Source organism: Euleptes europaea, chromosome 9, assembly GCF_029931775.1.
Source record: "Euleptes europaea isolate rEulEur1 chromosome 9, rEulEur1.hap1, whole genome shotgun sequence".
NCBI lineage: Eukaryota > Metazoa > Chordata > Lepidosauria > Squamata > Sphaerodactylidae > Euleptes > Euleptes europaea.
The window spans coordinates 40,689,292-40,703,744 of record NC_079320.1 but is presented as its reverse complement, the minus strand read 5'-3'; the positions used below and the strand labels follow the sequence as shown (position 1 = coordinate 40,703,744).

At 44.0% G+C, this 14,453-nt stretch overlaps 1 protein-coding gene across 4 annotated transcripts in view; it reads left to right on the top strand.

Annotated features, from left to right (window-relative positions):
• INPP4B (inositol polyphosphate-4-phosphatase type II B) overlaps window positions 1-14,453 on the top strand; it is a 258,022-nt gene that overhangs the window by 222,862 nt on the left and 20,707 nt on the right. For all 4 annotated transcript variants that reach the window (XM_056855456.1, XM_056855457.1, XM_056855455.1 and 1 more), the window contains one exon: window positions 6,598-6,752. In XM_056855456.1, the coding sequence (XP_056711434.1) occupies window positions 6,598-6,752 (155 nt within the window). The remainder of the gene's footprint in view (window positions 1-6,597; window positions 6,753-14,453) is intronic.

Sequence of the window (14,453 nt, the reverse complement as noted above, 5' to 3'; positions counted from 1 at the left end):
GTTACCAATTGAAACCCACTGTATTTTTCGACTGTCCTTTTTACTCTTGATCTGTTAATCAAAATGAAAGATAATGGGTTTTTCTCTTTGCCCGTATTTGTCCTCTTGGTTCATATATATATCTTGGGTTCCGTTCCTTATGTTAACTTTACAGAGTTATATCTTGCAATAACTTATAATGTGTACCCATACAAAATACTTGAACTGCCAGAAAAACTGTATGACTAATTGATGGCATATACATTTGTAATAAGTTCTGAAAATAAGTTGTATTCCACACTGACAACTTTAATCTCATGGGTCTGTAAATATTAAACCTAATACGCACATATTAATCATGGCTGCAGGGGGAAAATAGCTTCTCATTCCACACTAGAACTCAACCAAAATATGTGTCCAGCAAAATGACATAGCAAAATAATAATATCCAATGAATGTGCTTTGAAAACTGTGGGCAGTGTGTGTGTGTGTGTGTGTTTGTGTATGTGCCTACTCTTGTGGAGTTTAGAAATGTACATTTCCCAGCAATTGTGTTTCCATCATACAAAAGATAGATTTTAGATACTTATCTTGCAAAGAGTTTTCCGCAAAATGGCCCCTTGATTGACTGCTTAACCTTTATTTTCCTACGCTCCCAAGTGGATTGATTGGTGTCCTGAACTGATTTCTTGCATATTTTACCAAGAGTCAATTGCTACAGCTTTTTGGTGGACTTAAACTTTTTTGAATATATATACATACACACAGACTCAGGAACCAGACAACCTTGGACATGGTGTTGCTTGCCTGTTCACAGCTACTAATGACATTTCACGTAATAATATGTACAAATGATCTCATAGGTTTAGGTAAGGTTTTTGCCTCTGGACAATGTACCATGTTAACTTCAGTTTTATTTTTAAGTTAAGACTGGTGGTGGTGTTTTTTCTTTGCATTGTAGTTTAGTATACTATTTATACTCAGTGAATACCTAAATAATTAAAATGATGTTTCCTCTCTGAAGTAGATGTAAAATCCCTGCTTCCTTCTGTTGCTGTCACTTTGTGTCATCTTCCTCCCCACTCACAAACTTGTTTGTTCTCCAAAAATTGTCAAGCACTTCATACCCAACTCTTTAACCAGTACAATTTAGGACCATTTCACAAAATCACTTATATCAATTTCACACAATTTAGGACCATTTCACACAATCACTTATATCAAATTTGATGAATACGGTCAATGACCACCTAGAAAAATACAAAATATAACCTTAACCTAAAAACTACAAATTACAATATACGAATGGAGTTTATATAAACATCACATATCATGATATAACCCCCTTAATGTTTTAAAATAGTAGAGTAATTCAGTTAATCTTATCCTAACAGGGTACGGTGTATTTTGATAGCTGCAGCACAAAATTTAGTGGTCAGAAGTGACAACTGTGGTTTTTCATCTGTTAGGATGGCCAAAAACACGTCACTTCTATCATTTTTATGTCTTGTCACTTGACTGTCTATATTTAACCATTTGCTGATGAACTGCCTCTGCTGAAAAGAATTTTACAAGAGATTGGTGTGAAGCTTTACCGGGGTGGTCTTAGCCACAGGGCAACCGGGGCCCCGCACTAGAGGAGCTGTGCTGGAGCACTCCTGGCAGCTCAGCTGCCATTGCACTGCAACTGTAGGCCTCTCTGCCATTTCTGGTGTCACAGCAGCCAGCAGCAGCTTCACAGCAGCTGCTAAGGAAATCAGCTGTTGGGCAGTGAGGTGCCCCCTCAAGCCACTGCCCTGATGCTATCCCACCCCCAGTTATTGGGGTGGATAGGAAGGCAAAAGCAGCCCTGGAAACAACCCTAGCCTACCCATGGCCCTGCCCCCCACCCCATAGAAAGGAAGAGGAGCAGGCTCCTGTAGGGCTGGGTCTGCCCCTGTGGAAGCAGCTGCTCACTGCTGTCCACCCACTCACAGTGGCGGCTGCTCACCCCCCTCCATCCACTTCTGTGGCTTGGGGCAGCCAGCCTGCTGCAATGCCTGCCTACCTCACATAGCATGAGGGCTGTCCCTTGCTAGTAACCAAGGTGCCTCAGGGAGTTGGCAGTTATTTTGGGGCTCCATCCCGGACCTTTGACCTGGGCCTCAGAATCACTAAGACCGCCCCTGAGATTTCCCTGTGATATGTTGCCTGGAATGGCTCATTCTTACATTCAAGTTACCTTGGGGGAGGGGAGTTATCATGGGTGAACATCTATTTGGGAATCAAGTAACAGATGACAGTTTCCCAAGACTTCTTTGTGGGGAGTTTTCCACCCAGAGAATTCTTTGGATCTCTGCCCACAGAAGAACATAAGAACTCTGTTGGGTTGGACCAATGGTCCATCTAGCCTAACATCATGCTTGCCACAATGGCTTATCAAATGCTCCAGAAGGTACACTAAGCCTCTCCCTGAACACAGAGATTGTATTTTTCCATCATGGCTAATAGCCATTGATGAAACTATCTTTCATGAATTTGGCTAATCCCCTTTATCAATGTTCTTGTCAAGGCATGGAATAGAATGAGACAAGTGGGGACCTGCAAAGACTTGTGGGGGCATCTCATTTCCCCTTCCTCACTACTTCCTGTGTCCCTTTCCTGAGAGCCACCATAGCCTCTCCCCTTTTCCAGATGGGGCCTGGAGATGTGGAATCACAACAGATCTCCCAAATACAGAGTTCAGCTCCCCCTTGGGGTTATCAACTCCAGGTTGGGAAATTCCTGGAGGTTTGGAGGGGGAGCCTTGGGAGAGCGAGGATTGGGGAGGGAAGCTACCTCAGCAGGGTATAATACCATAGAGTCTACCCTCCAAAGCAGCCAATTTCTCCAGGGGAACTGATCTGTGCCATCTGGAGAACAGTTGTAATTTGAGGTAATCTCCAGCTCCCACCTGGACATTGGCAATCCTAGTTCCCCTGGAAGAAATAGCTATTTTGGAGAGTGGAGTCTATAGCATTATACCCCTCTGAGTTCCCTCCCCTCCTCAACCCCCCCCCCCCGGGTCCACTCCCCCCCCAAATCCCTAGGAATTTCCTAACCTGGAGTTGGCAACCCTATCTCCTTCTCACCCAACAGCCAACCCACCTTTACCTGCTCCTCTGTCTAAGATTCCCCTCTCCCCCACCCTCGCAGCCTCAACCTAGGAAAACTGTGTGTGTGTGTGTAAAGTGCCGTCAAATCGCAGCCGACTTATGGCAACCCCTTTTGGGGGGTTTCATGGCAAGAGACTAACAGAGGTAGTTTGCCAATGCCTTCCTCAGCACAGCAACCCTGGTATTCCTTGGTGGTCTCCCATCCAAATACTAACCAGGGCTGACCCTGCTTAGCTTCTGAGATCTGAAGAGATCAGGCTAGCCTGGGTCATCCAGGTTAAGGCAGGAAAACTGTGCTCCTAGTGCAGGGGTCGATTATGACCAGTATAAACGATTAAAAAGTTTTCCCCCTTAACTTTCTGACAAAGTGAGCTTTAATTCACAAAAGTTTATACTCTGGAAAATTTTGTTCTACTACTACAGATTAACACAGCTGCTCACTTGAAATAATCATAACTATACTTTTCCATGCCTTGGTTTGCTTCAGTCCAAGTCTTAAAAGGCCCGTTTGACCAGTTCTCTTGCACCCATTCTAAGTGGACATTTCCTTTCCAGCTCCAAATACAAGGGATTTCCTGTTCCACCAGGTTTTAAATGGGCTGGTTGAGGTTATCATTACCCATCTTCTGGAGATTGCCCCTGCTCCTTTGATGGCCATTTGCTGATTCCTACTTCAGGGAGAGTGGCTAATTGAAGAGGTTGGATTAGGGAATTCACACCTCTGGCCTAACAGAGATACTCAGATGCCATTAGCAAAAGGCATTGTCTCGAGAAGGAGGATGCAGCTAAAATGAGCTAAGCCTGACTGGAGAGCTTACTGCCCCCCCCCCCACATCCTAGAGAAATCATATCACTCAGGAAAAAATTGCAAAAAATGGGGGAAATTGCTGGGAACATGATGATGATCATGGCACTCCCACACATTTCCCTTTTGTCATGGGGCAGTACATCCCATGGTTCCAGCTGTACCTTTACAACTCAAGTGAAGTGTTCTGTATTAAGAATGTACAATGGAGAAGTTGGAACTCATACTACTTAACTAGGATCCACCCTGTTGTGTGCTCTCTGAATAGTATTTGTTCTCCCGTTTTGTTTTCCATGCATTAGTTACCTGAGTTGGAGTTGCCAGGAATTTGACGACAGTGGTGCCAGCAGTAACCCCCAAATTTACAGGATTTGTTTTCTCTTTTATCTTGTAACAAGAACACTGTTCCTCTTTATTTGTTTGTTAAAGAGCTAGTCAAATAAAGTACATGAAATACTGGGAAGTGTCTGGGTGTTTCAGAATACAGCCACCAAATGTCAAGAATCTGTATTTGTATGATAGGTTGGATCTGTTCCATTCCCCAGTCTTGTTCTCTTTTTTTTAATGTTACTATCTATGTATCGATTGTACATATATACATATCGGTTTTTGTTTTCCTTTTTTTCTTTTTTCTTTCTTGAAAATCAATAAAAAGATTTTTTGTGGGGGAGAATCTGTTGAGAAACTGCACGTTGTATATACCGAATGCTGACAGTTGACTCTACAGCCGGTGAACCAACTTGCAGAAATCTAGTTTGCTGAAACCTTGGTAGCAACAGAGTGCATTGTATGTTTGCATTTTCAAACAACATAGGTCCACTGGTTTTCTATCCCTCGTTGAGTCATTAGAATGCTGGTCTGAACTAGCCCTTGGATACAACAGTGAGGTTGCTCTTGCTGAGGTACAAGCATCTTTCAAGCCTTTTAATCCCCTTTTTAAAGAGTAAAATGCAAAGCACATTTCACAGTGCTTTTCCCTTGTGTGTGTTGCATTCTCCTTATCTTCCTTCTGTTCTATTTCCAAAACCTTTGTTCTTCAATATCTATTCTATCTAATTCAGCTCTTTGAAGTTTTTTTTTAATTCAACTTTAGAAAGCTTAATCAGGAATCCTTTAATTATTCTGATTTGAGCCTAATTTCAAAATAAAAGCATAAACTTCAAAGGATACTGAATATAAGTGATTGTTATTGCACAGGGTTAATGTGCATGTATTTAAAAATAAGGTTTAAACATACAGCTTAATCCCCATTGTCTTGTAGTGACATCTCATATAACGTGAATTAGAATATAAAAATTAAAACAGTCAGTAGGGACAAAGCTTCATTTTGCAACCATTCTCTGGATTTGTTTGAAATCTGATTACATTGTTTTTCTCTCTTGATATTCAGAATGGCAGTCTTTCTCTTGAACGTACAATGATTCATAAAATTATCATTATTAAATAATAGTAATAGCTAGAATGGCACAGTGTTATGGTTAAACACCTCTTAGTATCCCTTAAATTTGTGGGTTTAGATTCCTGCCAGTTTATGGGCTGGACGGAGTAGTGCAGATTTACTCAGAAGTACGTCCCATTTTATTCAGTGGTGCTTAATCACAGGAAAGTGTCCTTAGGATTGCAGCTGTAGCCTACAGCCCAATACAGCTGCTGCTAAATTTTAAATACCGGTAGTAAGGATCTAAGGTTGCCAGACCCCCCACCAGTAGCGGAGGAGCCTTGCTTTGGGTCCCCTCCCCCAGTGCCATCCAACTGGCTGGCGGGGATCCTACCAATAGGGTTTTCAACTGCCAGGTAGTAGCAGGAGATCTCCTGCTAATTCAACTGATCTCCAGCTGATAGAGATCAGGAAAATCTGTTTAGCACCTGTATGGCCCCGATTCACAGGTTTGGGTATCCGCAGGTGGGGACCACATGTTGCTATTACATATATAGATGGTATTTGTGTATGTAAAGTACCATCAAGTCTCAGCTGACTCATAGTGACCCCATAAGGTTTTCAAGGCAAGGGATGGCAGAGGTGGTTTGCCATTGCCTGCCTCTGTGTAGCTGCCCTGGGCATCCATAGACTAACCAGGGCCAACACTGCTTAGCTTCCAAGAGCCAGCGTGGTGTAATGGTTAAGAGCAGTAGTTTGGAGTGGTGGACTTTGATCTGGAGAACTGGGTTTGATTCCCCACTCTTCCACATGAGCGGTGGAGGCTAATCTGGTAAACTGGATTTGTTTCCCCACTCCTACACACAAAGCCAGCTGGGTGACCTTGGGCCAGTCACGCTCTCTCAGCCTCACCTACCTCACAGGGTGTCTGTTGTGGGGAGGGGAAGGGAAGGTGATTGTAAGCCAGTTTGATTTTCCCTTAAGTGGTAAGAGAAAGTTGGCATATAAAAACCAACTCTTCTTCTTTTTCTCCTCCTCCTCCTTCTTCTCCTTCTTCTCCTTCTCCTTCTCCGATCAGGATAGCCTAATATAACTTCAGTTCTAGTAACAAATGCCTGTTTCCATTCCTTGAGTGAATTTTATGGCTGGGATACAATAATAGCATTCTATCAGTTGAAGCAGAAAAGAGAATTTGAAGATATTGAAGCAAGTATAAAATATGTCCCAAAGTGCCTGACTGTGCACAGTGCCACTTGGTCTAAGGAGAGCACTAAGTTGCTTGATTTCTCTCTGTATTACAGATTTGCCGCAAGCTCAATGGAATCCGATTTACCTGTTGTAAAAGTGCCAAAGATAGGACATCAATGTCAGTGACACTGGAACAATGTTCAATTTTAAGAGATGAACATCAGTTGCACAAAGATTTTTTTATTCGCGCACTGGACTGTATGAGGAGGTAAGTTCTTATTTTCTTCTTGTCATTCCCATCTCTGTGTGGCTTTGTGTGTGTGTAAAGTGCCTTCAAGTCGCAGCTGACTTATGGCGACCCCTTTTGGGGTTTTCATGGCAAGAGACTGACAGAGGTGGTTTGCCAGTGCCTTCCTCTGCACAGCAACCCTGGTACTCCTTGGTGGTCTCCCATCCAAATACTAACCAGGGCTGACCCTGCTTAGCTTCTGAGATCTGACGAGATCAGGCTAGCCTGGGCCATCCAGGTCAGGGCTCTGTGTGGCTTTACATTGGAAAAATGTAGTTTGGACAGGAGTAAGAAGTATGCAATGTGATCTTAGCCCTTTCCAAGACCAGATTCCTCCAAACATTTAATTCTCATACAAACATCCTGTGGAACTGGTATTACTTAATCAAAAACAGTGATTTGTTCCACTTAGTGCCTCCTATTAATTCCTTTAATCAAAGATAAATAAAATATAGCAAACAAAGTTGAGACAGATGTTAACTGTCATTTTTATTTAATTAAGTCCCCACTGTTTGTTTTTTGTAAATAAAAATTACTTTGCATTTTAAGTGTAATTAAGCAGAGACACTGAGGGTGCTTTCACACATGCTGAATAATGCACTTTCGACCCACTTTTCAGTTCACTCTGCAGTTGGATTTTACTGTATGAAATGGCAACATCCACTTGCAAACAATCATTAAAGTGGATTGAAAGTGCACTATTCAACATATGTGAAAGAGCCCTAAGATGGAATTAATCAAGTACAAGTGAAAAACTCATGGAAAAATCCCCCCACTGATCACTGTTTAGTCCTCTGGCTTCTGACATCTCCAGTCACCTTTCTGTACCCTTTTCCTCTCACTGCCACCTTGGTGCTCTGAATACCTACCCCACCCTCACCGCTCTGCCTACCTATCCCCCCACCATCAGCACTCCACTCACCTACCCCCTTTGCTGCTCTTCCTGCCTTACCCCTCCATCCTTGGCACTCTACTCACCATCCAGTAGCCAAGGCTTCCTCTCCCCCATCCCCATGACTGCAACAGAGCTCAGCACAGCAGACAGAATCCTCCTCTCCCCACCTCTATCCTGCCTCCAGCACTGATCCCCACAGTCTGGCCAGTTAGAAGCAAGTGGGAAAGTTTTAAAAAGCTGGCAGTTATGGAGGCATGCAGTGGATGAGGAGCCTCCTTACCCCTCCTCTGGAGCTGTTGTTGGGGCCACCACATCTCCCAGCCACCACAACATCACCTCTAGGCCCAGAGAAGCTCCCAACCTCCACCATCGGGCCTGCTGCAACTCCCCCCCATCACTACAGCTGTCGCTGGGGCCATCGCATCTCCCAGCCAACCCACGCCATTTCCTCTGCCACTTCCCCATTGCTGCAGTCATTGCCAGGGCCACCAAGGCCCTGGTCCACCCTCCACCATTGGTCCGCCAAGGTCCACCCTCCACCATTGCTACCACCCCCACTGGACCCAGTGCGTCTCCCAGCCTCCACTGCTGGGCCCACTAATGCTCCTCCGCCACCCCCATCTTCACTAACTCCGACGCCTGGAGGAGATGTGCATTGTCTGCACATGTGCAGACAACACTTTCGTTTGTGTTTTTCAACATTTTCAGATGTTTCTGCAAACCTGGGGAATCCCACAAGTTTGCAGAAGTATCTGTTTTTGTTTTTATCAGTTTTGCCATGATCCGCAGATGTAGATATCCACAGAGGAATATCCACTTTCGCTATTAGATATATAGATATGTAATTAGGAGATGAAGTGATGTTTTGAGTATCTGCATTAAAGTCAAATGAAAACAATCTTAACCTCCAGAGTTTATGTTTTATGTTCAAAGGAAGTGGCATTATATAAGCCATTAATGTACATGAAGTTCTAAAAGTCCCTATCAAGTTAAGTAACTATTTCTGTTCTTGCTAGCTAATACTTTATGTAATTAAATTCAACATACCACCATCAAAATATTGTCGAAGGCTTTCACGGTCAGAGTTCATTGGTTCTTGTAGGTTATCCGGGCTGTGTAACCGTGGTCTTGGAATTTTCTTTCCTGACGTTTCGCCAGCAACTGTGGCAGGCATCTTCAGAGTAGTAACACTGAAGGACAGTTGCTGGTGAAACGTCAGGAAAGAAAATTCCAAGACCACAGTTACACAGCCCGGATAACCTACAAGAACCAATACCACCATCAGTTTGAAAGTAGCGCTCAAATTATGCCACTTAGCCACCCCTACCTTTTATGACAGCCCTTAGCTACTATTTTTAGAAATCTATGTGGGGAGGTAAGATTTAGCCTCATCAACTCTGTTTAAAGGTGAGTTCTCAGGGGCTGGGATTTGTGGATTTCATTATGGACACCCCTACTTTCTCATCCATAGTTCAAGCACTATCTCCAAAGATGGGTAATTGTACGTTCCTCACTCTGGTGAAACAAGATCGTTCAATAATGTTTCACTATAACTATTTAAGCAAGGATTTATTTAAAATTTGGACATAGTGGTTGATGATTATTTATTCTAGATTCTTTTTAGCACCATTTAATCAACATTAAAGAGAGAGGCTAACTATTTAGTATTCAGTAATTCACCCTGTGCCCTTCACCATGAGCATGAATTGTATTTGTTAAAATATGCTAATGGATGCAAAAATAAATCAGGGAAACAGTATGAACATTCAGATGTTTAGCTTGTTTCAGAATTGCTCGTGTATCATGTTGTATTAATGTTGCATACATTTCATAAGTATCATTATTGCACATAAATCCTATCTCGGCTGCATCTTTTCAGCCATATTGGGTGATGCATGCACTGGCTTTCAGACCTGAACATGCTTTTACTAATAAGCCATTAATTTTTGTATATTTAATCATAATTTCTATTGAGGATCCACCTTCTCAAATGTTCAGTGAGCTTGCGATCCATATGTTAGATATAATGCAGTGATGTAGCCCAGCTTGGTTCTTGAATAAAAAACATTTCAGCCTAAAAACTGTAAGTGTATACAGCAGAATACTCAGTAGGGAGATAGGAAAAACAGAAACATTATAAACCAATGTAGTTTAAAAAAACGATATTACTCCAATTCTGAATAACAAGCCTATCCATACCAATTGAATTTTATCTACGTGATCACTATGGTCATCTTCAGAGGCCCTGTTTCGGTCGCCCCCACCTTCTGAGCTTAAGCAGGGGACAACCTGGGAGAGGGCCTTCTCAGTAGTGGTGGTAAAACTCTGAAACTCTCTCCTGAGGGAGTTTCATCTCTTCTATTGCCATCTTCCTTCAGCGGGTAAAGGTTTTTTGTTCCAATTGGCATCTCCTCAGTAATCTTTCCTTACTACCCAATTTTTTTTAATTATTGCTTTTGTTTTATATGTATTTGTATGTATTTTAGCTTTGGTTTTAATTGTTTTAATAATTTTTGGAGGTGTGGTTTTAATTATTTTAAAAGCATGCTTTAATGGTTTTAAAATATGATTTTATTGTGCATGTTTTAATTTGTTAGCCACATTGGTGGCCCTTTTGAGGGCAAAAAGGTGGGATATCCTGTTCCCTGTCAGCCATGAAGTTCACTGACTCTTGGGCCAGCCACAGACTCTATGTCTTATAGGGTTGTTTTAAGGATAAAGTGGGTGAGAAGTAGGGTTGCCAGGTCCTCCCTCGGCTCCGGCGGGAGGATTTTGGGGTGGAATTTAAGCAGGAAATTTTGGCCACACCAATGCAATCATGTTACTTCCGGTTTACACCCAGAAGCACCACATCGCAACGGGCCTTTACCAGTTGAGTGGTAAAAGGCCCGTTGCGATGCAGAGCTTCTCGGTGTAAACCGGAAGTGATGCGATCACATCGGTGTGGGTGCACGTGATCTCCACTTCCAAGCCAGGCACTAGATTGGAAGGCAGTTGCCCGCCAATCTAATAACCTGGCAATCCTAGTGAGAAGAGACCTATGAATGCTACCCTGAGCTACTTGGAGGAAGGGCAGGATAAAAATGCAACAAATAAGATTCATTTTCTTCACTACGTATAATCTTATAAATCACTGACCCTTTCTACCCTTGCCCTAATTATCTTTTTCCCCCCTAAACTTCTAGGCCTTACACCTTTCTTCGTAAGGATTATTTTAGCTACCCCTTTCTATATTATTCTAGTTCATATTAACAATATTTAATGAAGAAGTAGCAAGCATAGAAAGGAATGCAGGAACTGACTAGAGGGAGAATGAAGTCCAAACGCTTCCTGCAGCTCGGGCAACCCATTCCTGAAAGGGGGGTGCACAGCGGCCCGAGAGCAGCACAACCGCGGCACCTCTACAGAGGCTTCCCGGCTGCCATGGAGAAAATGAAACAATTTAAAATGTAAAATTGGGGAAATGGCTCCATAGAAAAAAGAGGCTACCCCACCAAAAAAGGTGGCATCACAACGTTTTAACTAGGGATGTTCCTGGGGCGAAAGGGGTTAGGATGCTGCCTAAAGGCAGCTCCGCCCCCTGGAATGCCCCCCCCACACCAGTGCAGGCTCTCACTTCTGGGATTTTGCTCCCAATGTGGCTGCACCGGCAGCAGAGCCCTGCACAGCGGCATGGCTTACCAGCGCCAATGTGAATGCCCCCTCCGGTGCCAGCATAAGTGCCCCTTATCCCAGGATAAATGGGCACTTACATCAGCACACGGTCACACCAGCTCCTATGCTGATTCGGGGCGGGGGGGGGGGCTTCAGGATTGCAGTCTCTTTATTAAGACTACTATGAATGTTCATTTGTTGTTGTTGTTGTTCAGGCTGAAAAACTAATGTGAGTGGACATTCCTGTTTTCTGCCACTGTTTCCTTCTTTGCCAGTTATTTGGCACCATTTGTTCAAGGCCTTCTTTCTGAGGATAGTCATAAGGTCAGTCCCAGCCAATTGGCATCAGGAACTGTCTGGGGTGACAGCAAAACATTGTGTTGCCAGTCAGATTTGTATACAGAGGAAAACTACTGAAGAAACACTAAGCCAGTTGCCATTAAGATCAGTAACTCCTGGAGCTAAATGGCTGAACATTTTTGTTGCAGCCCCTAAACACTGTCAGAGTCAGAGGAAGAAGCGAGTCCTTTTCAGCCCAGCCTTAGTCATAGCCATGGTTCAGAGTCTGGCAGCATGCTGGGACAAAAATGACCAACTAAAAACTGCTAAGTGCTTCTTCATACACAGGGGTGAGTGAAGAATGCCAGCAGCATAACAGGGCTCCCTTTCCCAGTGGAAGCTCCAGAACAGTAAGAGGGAGAGAGAAAAACTTGGCACAAATAGGAGTTGGTTAGCTGGCAGTAATCTCCATCTACCCTAAGTGGCCTTTGCATTTTTAGCGAAAGCACACTATACTCAAGACACTCCTCAGAGATTTTGTAACTGTGCTTTTGAGTCTGGTCCAAGATTAATGGAGTTGTTACAGGATGTGACACTTGTGAATTTATCCTTCTGTGCGATTACTCCTGTGAAGTGTTATTGATAAAGCTATTCAACGTATTTCTGAGCTCCTCAAACTTCAGGCATAGAAGCCTATGTTTTCATTTCAGGGGAGGAGTAGGGGTTTTTTTTGGGGGGGGGAACGCTGGGCTTCAGGGCTTTATTTTATTTTTGCCGCTTGTGTTGTAGTCGAGTGACAATGACTCCACAGAGAAGAATGTCAAAGCTCTGCTTTGACCACTAACAATTGTCAGAAAGAGCCCTTCGCACTTGAAAACAAAACTCTACAAAATGTTACGAATGGCATGAAGACTATTTCCCATAATTTAGCAGTAAAAGATAACTGAACTGCATTAATAATTTATTTATCAATTTGTATTCAAGTGATAGTACAAGACCCACCCACACATTCTAACATTTTTCTTCTTTTAAATACCTGTGTGTATCATTGGCCCATCAAGACTCTTAAATTTGAAATGCTATTGTTACCTGGACATCAACATTGGACCTTTTAAATACATATAGCAAACATTCTGTCATCTGTGAACACTTCGGAAGTCTCAGTTGTGATGTTTCCGTTTAAAAAATGTGTTGAAGAGCACTGTGAATCACAGCATATCAAGTGTATTCTAAATTGTTTCTTTTTGCAAGGAAGAATAATTCTGCTAACCTTTTCCAAATGCATAGGAAGATCTCTAGAATCAATGCTGTTAGAGTAGGAGATGAGGAAAAATGGGTGGTCTTAGACACTGCATTGAAATGAGAGTTATAATTACTTCTCAGATCTACCTAGGATGTGGCAGAAGTAACGTGGAGGAAGTTAAGCCCTTCATGTTTTAGGGAGATGACAATATGGGGGGGGGGGAAATAAACCTTTAAAATTTTATCTGATGCCCTTAAATGGCAAATTATTGTGGTATTTTCAGGATCACTGGCTTGCCACTAAATTGGGTGGAGGCAACAGAAAAAACATTTAGTAGGGGTGGCAGAACTGAGAATTTACATGAAAAATGTTTCTGGGAACTCTTTCTGGTCAAAGCAGGATTGTTCAGGTTTTGAGCTTAAACTTAGGGGGTTCACTTTAAAGCTAAGACACTATAACTATTGCTGCAGTCCATTAAGATACATAGATAATTTGTTAATGGTTTTATTAGGACATTAAATTAATTGGGAAATTGCAATAGCATTGGACAGCAAAATGAAAATAATTGGAGTGTAATTGCATTAAGACGTCAAGTATAAGATTAAAATAAGTGATACAAATAAAACGAGTTTCATAAGGCGTGCTTATTGTTTGTGTTTTGTTATCTATGCCTTGGTAGATAGTAATTTGGAAAGAGAAGAGAAAGGAGAGTATAGAGAGGAGCACTGGAAATTGCAAATGCACTAAAGGAGGTAGTTAGTGGATACCCAGAGTACAGCCAGCTGAGCAAATTCAAATCTCCATTTTTTTGCCTGTTTCCAATGAAACACTTACCGTATATACTCGTGTATAAGCCGAGTTTTTCAGCCCAAAAAAAGGGCTGAAAAAGCCGAACTCGGCTTATACACGGGTCAATACGGTAGGAGAGGGGAGGGGGGAGGAGGGAGGAGGGAGGGAGGAACTTACCGCTCGCAGCCTCGCCCGGGAGCCTTTCTCCTGCCGGCAGGGGCCTGGAGGGGCCGGCAGGAGGTTCCTGCCGGCTGCTCTGCCGCCGCCCAGGCGGCAGGGAGCCTTTCTTCTGCTGGCAGGGACCTTCCTGGGCCGGCAGAAGGTCCCTGCCGGCCGCTCTGCCGCCGCCCAGGTGGCAGGGAGCCTTTCTCCTGCTGGCAGGGTCCTGGAGGGGCCGGCAGGAGGTCTCTGCCGGCTGCTCTGCCGCCGCCCAGGCGTCTGGGCGCCTTTCTTCTGCCGGCAGGGACCTTCCTGGGCCGGCAGGAGGCCCCTGCCGGCTGTGCCGCCGCCACCCACGCGCCCAAGCGCCTTCCTCCGGCCGGCAGGGGCCTGGAAAGGCCTCCTGCCGGCCCAGGAAGGCCATGCCGCCGATTCGCCGTGTCTCCCGGTAAGTAGGGGGTTCAGGGGCTCTTCCCCCTCCCCCCCTTGGATGGCACTGGGGGTGGGGTGGGGTGGGGTGGGGCGGGAGGGCCTGGGAGGCCGGCGGGAGGGCGACCTGGGGCAGGGGCCCTGCGCTCTAAAATGGCGGCCGCCATTTTAGAGCGCAGCATTGCTGGTAAAGGGAATTTCTTATTGACCCTCGGCTTATACGCGGGTCAAT